Genomic DNA, 7,480 nt, shown 5'->3' with positions numbered 1-7,480 from the left:
AGTTATTCTGTATGTAAGTAACAGTTTTAACTACTTTAGTTTTACTGCACATATACTCATATTTTAGTTAGTTCTTGGATGAATATGTTTTGCTTTTTATTTGAGTAAAATATGTTTACCTAGTGAGACTCTTACTTGAGTTAAATCTCTGGGCGTTCTCCCAACCGCTCCGTGATTTCACACTGCAGAACCTTGTTGCTGAGTCATGTGGCTCTGCAAAGTAAGCTGTAAACGCCCTGATAATAATTATAATAGCTGGGCTTCCTGTAAACCATGTAGCAAACGTGAATCCATAAGTGAAAGTGAAAGGGTTATTTCTACACAAATAACCCGTCGGACTCAGCTGTAACACAGCAAACGTAAGAATAAAGCTTTTTAACTATTTTATTGTTAGTGAACAATAATTTATATTAGTTAATTTAAAAAACTGATTTATTTCAAAGCTAATTGACCTCATGTTGTTAGCCTGTCCATGTTTAAGCTGTTACTGCACAGATAAATATAAGTAACAACTTGTGTCATAAAGGTAGTTTTCCAATCGAGTACAATCATATTCAACATTTTCTATTCAATATTATATTAAAGTATCATTAAAAGAACCTGTCAGTTATTTGTTCTTTTTTTTTCCCCTTTAAATATTAACTCATTTTGAAGCCATTTCAGTATAATCTAGTGCAGGGGTCCCCAAACTACGGCCCGCGGGCCGGATCCAGCCCGCCTCCTCATTTGGTCTGGCCCCCTGAACAATACCGGATCCAGCCCACCTCCTCATTTGGTCCGGCCCCCTGAACAATACCAGAGAGCATTCAGTGTTTTTTTTCATATATATGTGGATTTTTCTTCAACCACCAGGGGGACTCTTGAGCAGATATGAAACTTAGTTTCCTTCAATGGAATATATACTAGTCAGTACCGTTTCGCTCACGGTTTTTTTCCATTTACATTCTGGGTAAAAATCTATCTACAAACGCGAATATGTCGTTGGCAGTAATCCAATCATTTTGCTTCTCTGTGCAGGAAACCAAGATGGGTTGCTCATGTGAGTGACCACAGAGGCTCATTCTATTATCTAACTTCCCATATGTCTGTTTGGTTCTTATGTTTTTTCTGTTTTACATTTTGACAACAGACTCAATCAGTGTGGAGACGGTTGTCAGTGGGCAAACCTTCGGTTCTGATGAAGCTCTGATGAAACAGGTGCAGAGCAATATAAGGCTGGAGGGCAGAACCGAGGACGGGCAGTACACCATCGTCTTCTGTCCAATCAGCTCTCGGGTTGGATCAGATGTGGAAGCGGCTCTAAGAAATGTGCCGGGTAAGATGTCAGGAGTCATTTTTATTATTAACATCAAGCTGTTTTCTCTTGTTTGACAAAAGACAGGTAGGGAGATGATCACACACACATCACGCTACTGTTTCTATCCAGACAGCATGTTAGATTTAGGAAATAATACATTTTTGAAAATCAACTTTTTAGAGTTTTGCATCAAGTTATAATGTTATTCCCTCTTCAAAAACATATACGGAGTGATGCTTTGATTCTTTCATGCATGACTGAGAAATACTTTAATCTCCCATGGCAACCATTCAACTAGGAAAACATCTGGGTGGGTCTAGGCCACCCTTCGAGAATCAAGTTCCTCCTCTGAGCTGCAGTTTCCAAACATCTGCCTCAGATGTTTGGAAACTGCTGATGGCAGCCCTCTCCCTCTCGGCTCCTTCAGACTAGCCAGCAGCAATTAGCAAACACCTGGTGGAGATGAGCATCTGCTGAGCTCATTAAAGGAGCTCAGCAGCTCATTAAAGCCAGTGTAACCCTGGTGAAAATGTTGTTGAAGGGTTAATAGAGGAGCCGTGTTGTGATGACTTCCTGAAGGCGGAGTTTCAGAAAGACCAGGAGCTTCTTAAAGAGACAGAGGCCCAATTTCAAGGTGTTAAATCCGGGAGTAAAATATCATATCTCTTCTTTCTCCCTACAGACAGTAAAAGGATCATCCTAATTTTGATGCATCACACCAGAGATGTTGACTACTCGACTGCTGGAATCTCGTGGTCAGAAATGCATCCAAACATTGACCTTGATGTTCATGTCCTCTTCCATGAAAGTGTGCCGGGTTTGCTCATCTGTTCCAAGAACATGGAGGCTGTGGATCAAATACAAACATTTTTTAAACAATACAGAACAAAGTTAATCCTGAGGCACCTTAAGAGAATCTGTCTGTGTGGCTGCTGTCTGTCTAAGGAAGAATGGATCCACCCGCAGGACCAATAAACAGTTACTCAGTGATTAACTATGATGTGTTTTTGGAAAACAGCTCATATGAATACAAACATTCTGATATGATGATATCATATGTGTCATTGTCAGAAAACAAGATAAATATTCAAAAAATTAAAACAGATTGTCATTACTTTAAATCAAATTGAAAAAGCATAATTTAGTTTGGAGAATTTAAAATAACCAGAACATGTAAAATTATATAAAGTCTTAAGCGGCTTGAGTTTAATGCTTACTTTAAACTCAGGTGTTAGTTATGTTGTTGATGGTATCCTCTCTTGGTAGGGATGCAGGTCCAACCTAATTTGCACAAGATGTGTTTATTTTCTTTCTAAGTGCTTTTTGAGTCATATTACGTTATTATGTAACAGTCATAGGATACTAGCATCTGTACAATTACTGTTTTCTTGCACTGCCTTTGTGATTTTTATATAAGAAGCATGAAAATTTTTCTTTGAAATCAATCATTTACATGTTATTACCTAAAAAGCAGACTGGGGTTTTAGGTGCTTTCAGTCTCAACAAATAACAAGTACAAGTGTGTGTGTGTGTGTGTGTGTGTGTGTGTGTGCGTGTGTGTGTGTGTGTGTGTGTGTGTGTGTGTGTGTGTGGGGGTGTGTGTGTGTGTGTGTGTGTGTGTGTGTGTGTGTGTGTGTGCGTTTTTCTGACTGTGTGCGTGTGCGTGCGTGTGTGTGTGTGTGTGTGTGTGTGTGTGTGTGTGTGCTTCCTTGTGATTCAGTGTAAGGACCTTTATTCCATTTAAAAATGTTTGTGGCTGTTTCATTTACCGTGGAAATAAATATTAAATATTCAGTAAGTTTCAGAGCATTACTTGATGATTATTATTTGTTTACACAGAAAACTACAGTAAATGACAGTTTAAAACCTTAAGAGTATCTTACGATTTAGCAACAGATTACTCAGGAGGTTGTAACATAATATAACTTATCTTAATCTGAAGCACAGAAAGATAACATGTAGAATTTATTAACCAATACCTACTAACTCAACCAAGTGGTTTTCAGTGTTGGTTGCATTTTATGTATTTTATGTTCACTGTTTTTATTTGTCATTATTTTTATCAAAATTTTCTTTCTGTTTGTTTTTTTTGTAAATGTTTTCTTTTAAAAGACATTTTGTTGCTCATTATGGATTTGTAAAGGCAATAAAAGAGTCAAACATCCAAGGGTGTGACTACTTTTTATAGGCGCCCACTGATGTGCTGATGTAATTCATTCTGTTCATATTCTACTTCATATTTAAAATTTTTATTTATTGGGGGGATTGTTGGCTCTCTGAAACTTTCATTATTTTTGTCATTATCAGTGAAATGTGTTAGTAAATTTGCTGCTGATGAGCAAAAACGTGGACTTTAAACAGTGTGTTGCCATGGAGGAATCTCAGATAAGCAAGCTTGCTGTAAACCACGTGGTTTGTCTTAAAGTGAAAGTGAAAGTGTTTTCTGCCAGCTGCTTGGTCATCCTGCACCGTCTTTCACTCTTATTTTCAGCTGCTGCAACACAAACAGCAAAGGTAGGAGACAAGATGTTTCATTGTCATTCTGAGCTTTGTTGATTTTTTTTGTCATTAAAAAGGAAATAAGCGTGAGAAATGCAGCTGGTCAAACAGGCTTTGTTTTTGTCTTAGAACTTGCAACATTCTCTGACATTTATGACTACATATAAGTAATCTGAAAGGTTAAATCGCGGCTGCTACCATGCTTGTAAAATTGTTGTTTTTTTCCAGCGTGAACTTGTTTTTGGAGGAAAAATATAGTTCTGATATTGAAGTCACATAAAGCGGCTTGTTTTACTTCTTGTTTCCTAATTGTCCTTTCAGCAGTGGTTTCAGAACAACTCTCGTCTTCTTCCCTAAATACACACATTGTAACAAAAACATGTATGGAAAGCCAAACGTGCCACAAATCCGGAAATCAAAATGTCACAATTTTTTTTATTTCTATTTCAATTACTTGAAATTCAATAATATTTTCACTTCATGTCTGTGAGATATATCTAATGATGATATCTCCACCTAAATCTAACTGTTGAAAAGCAGTTAGCCCCTCTGAGCTATTTTGATATTCAAAGCAGACTTTAGCTGAGTTGCTGTGGCGGTTAGCCAATCATAAAATCGGGTCTATTCAGTGAAACACAGCAGTAATATAAATTATTTCAGAATTTACATCATACAGACTTCATTCACACTTGTGTAATTATCTACCATGTCTCCTGTGGCCTTTTTTAATGTAAATCAGCAACATGTCAGAGAAAACAGGCTACTTTTGCTTTGCATGGTCCGCGCCTAATGATGATGATAAAGTATGATGGCACGGATTGAGTTATGTTGTAAAATCTGGATCCAGGTACCCCTTTTTGACATTGAACACCCACAAAGGTCTCTGCATAATGTTGGTGATCTTTAGCCCTACTGGAACGAATGTCTCTAAACTTTCCACCTCAAAGAACCAAAAATATAGTTTTCCTTTCCAGAGAAAAAAATACATGGATTGATGTTGCTGTGCATATATTTATTCTAGGAAGCCAAAAGATGAACTTATGTTGCTGTGGAGGTGAGTGGGGAGCTCAGCTCATATGAATACCAAATTAACACTGAATTATTCTATATACTAATAACTGATTCTTTTTTCATCTTCTTTTATTTGTGTAAATGTCTCAGGTCAGAGCCAGAAAATCGAACCATATGAACCTGGTGAAGCTTCCTTAACAGACCAGATGGAGGCGCTAAAGGTAACAGGTGTAAACAAGCAGAGGCACGACATCCTTCATGTCTTGTCATGATGGCCCAGATGCGTTGCCAGCTCAGCAGCATTTTTCATAGAAAGCAATCAGTACATTTTTCTTGGTTGTTTCACTGTGAATTTAGCTCAAGAAAATCACTACTGGGACAACGTTTGGGGCAGACAAAGCTGTGTTGAGACAAGTTCTGAAGAAGGTAACGAGCAGCAAGAAGCAGAAACACCGCCTCATTGTTTTCTGTCCCATCACGTCCCGGGTTGGCTCAGATGTGGAAGCAGCCATGGCAACTGTGAAAAGTATGAAACTATAACTCATCTTTATGTTTTCAAATAGTTTTTTTAAATCAAAAATAATCATGAAACTATAGATGAACATCTCAAAGCTTTGCTGTCACGGATGCATGTGAAGATGGTTTTATTTCCCCGTTTTAGGTTTGACCAACAATGAACAACCGCAACAGGCACAAGGTAACCCATGTTATCAAGACTTGTATTCCTGAGCAATTAACCCAAATCATTTTACGTTTAATACATTTCATTTTTCTGCGTGGAGTTGAAACAATAAACTATCAGCTCATTATGTAAAAGTCCTTGTGCTGGGAACCATGTGAGACTAACTTATTTGTTTCCTGACACATTTTTATGTTAATAATGTCAACGGGGTCAAACACCGATCCACAAGTTTGTGTCTGTGACTTTCTGTGTAAATATCACAATTTATTTTTTTCAAATTTTGAGATCTGACGCCACTTAGACATGTAATAAACACCATTTGGAGAACTCTAAAAAAAAAACACGCCTTATTAGCAAACTGTTCATTTCAAGTCATTCAATCAGACCCAGAGAGGCAAAACATTTGATAGCAATTCAACATAACATCTGAATGAAATCCTGGATGTTTTCATGACGTACGCAGAAAAGTGCGAAGTCTTCTTGATAATATACTTTCCGATTTGTACGATAAACAGATTTAAGGATTGGTTTTAAAGCATGCTCTAGTGGTGTAGAAGTCTAACGTTGAGCTGCATTTCTTCTTTCTTTCAACAGATTATGGAGGTCTCATCCTGGTTTTGATGCACCACACCCGAGATCCTGACCTCTCGACTGGTGGGACAAATTGGTCTGAAACAACCAGTAATGTTGCCTTGTATGTTCATGTTTTGTTTCACGAAACCGAGTCGGGTTTACTGAAATGTTCACAAAACGACAAGGCAGTGGGTCAAATTGTAGACTTTTTAAATAAAAAGAACCCCAGACAACCAAATGACGACAAAAACAAAAATGGAAAGCATAAACCAGATCAACAGGATAAACAAAAGAAAAAGAAAAAATCACACCAAACAGAAGCGAGACAGACGGAATCGTGTGAACAGAACAAAAGCAGAAAAAGACAGTAAGGAATTTTTTACGTTCATGTAAATGTTGTCCATAAGTGAAGGGAAGCTAAACTGCTATGAGCAAATAAATAGCATGAACAATGATAAATACAAAAGCATCAAAGACATGAGAAATGATCCCATGTTATCAATCAATCAATAACATTTTTTTGTATAGCACATTTCAGCAGCAAGGCATTTCAAAGTGCTTTACATAATAAAATAAAAACAGCATGTGAGAAAAAGAAAGAGATTTAAAAAACATAAAAAGATAAAAACATTAAAATCACCGAAACAGTGAGAAAGAGAGACATTTTGAAAAAGATTAAAAAAGATAAAAACATTATCTTCAGTTAAAGGACTTCAGTTAAAGGACATTTAACTGGGTTATGCCTGATATATGCTGTTTTAATCAATGTTTATATATATTTGCTATGGATTATGCAACTCAATACCTGAAATGAATCCTGTTGAGGAAGGTGTGCAAAATGTGTCCCGATGAGGCTTGTTTGATTAAACATGCCCTTTTGAAAAACAAAACAAAACAAAAAAGCAAGTTTGTATTGTTTTCCATCATTAACCCTACTGTTCTGCAATAAAAAACAAATTTTGTTCGTGTGATGCAATATTTTAATCTTAAATGTCACATTTTGATTATCTGTAAGTGGAAACTCTTCACGATTAACAGAAATAAAGGCTTGGAAAGATCGGTCTATGGGTACTCAATCTATATAGTGTGTTTCAATTATTTAGATGAACAAGTTACTAAATAGTCAAACTTTTCAGTGATATTTTAATTCATTATGAGCATATGCATTTTGTCCTTTTTTCGTGGTGGTGTGGACTGGAAGGACCTCTGGTAGCAGTCAGTCTGGCAGCAATGCTGAAGCAGCCTCTGACTGAAGAACTGCAGCAAAAATTGGTTCTACAAAGTATTGAATGCTAGTACTAGGGTCACGCTAAAAAGATAAAAACAATTAAATTACGAGAATAAAGTCATAAAATGACGAGAAGAGTCAAAATAATACAATAAGGTAATAATGTTACAACTTTAATCTCATATTATTT

The 7,480-nt window shown here is 36.7% G+C and overlaps 2 protein-coding genes across 2 annotated transcripts; both read left to right on the top strand.

The window, feature by feature from the left end:
• Positions 1–296: 296 nt before the first annotated feature.
• On the top strand, positions 297–3,464 carry LOC148160472 (uncharacterized). Its single transcript, XM_088011751.1, has 4 exons — positions 297–359; positions 1,018–1,039; positions 1,130–1,315; positions 1,980–3,464. Exons 2-4 carry the CDS (start codon positions 1,027–1,029, stop codon positions 2,270–2,272), a joined length of 492 nt encoding a protein of 163 aa, XP_087867877.1. The 5' UTR covers positions 297–359; positions 1,018–1,026; the 3' UTR covers positions 2,273–3,464.
• A 240-nt stretch (positions 3,465–3,704) lies between these two features.
• LOC106927237 (uncharacterized) lies at positions 3,705–7,121 on the top strand. Its single transcript, XM_015002658.2, has 6 exons — positions 3,705–3,811; positions 4,818–4,850; positions 4,958–5,028; positions 5,165–5,333; positions 5,469–5,504; positions 6,084–7,121. The coding sequence occupies exons 2-6, from the start codon at positions 4,829–4,831 to the stop codon at positions 6,431–6,433; spliced, it is 648 nt and encodes a 215-aa protein (XP_014858144.2). The 5' UTR covers positions 3,705–3,811; positions 4,818–4,828; the 3' UTR covers positions 6,434–7,121.
• Positions 7,122–7,480: the final 359 nt, after the last annotated feature.

Source organism: Poecilia mexicana, unplaced genomic scaffold (genome assembly GCF_051168715.1).
Source record: "Poecilia mexicana isolate PSO_F unplaced genomic scaffold, ASM5116871v1 scaffold_2, whole genome shotgun sequence".
Lineage (NCBI taxonomy): Eukaryota > Metazoa > Chordata > Actinopteri > Cyprinodontiformes > Poeciliidae > Poecilia > Poecilia mexicana.
The sequence above is the reverse complement of the archived record's forward strand: the minus strand, read 5'-3'. Positions and strand labels throughout refer to the sequence as shown.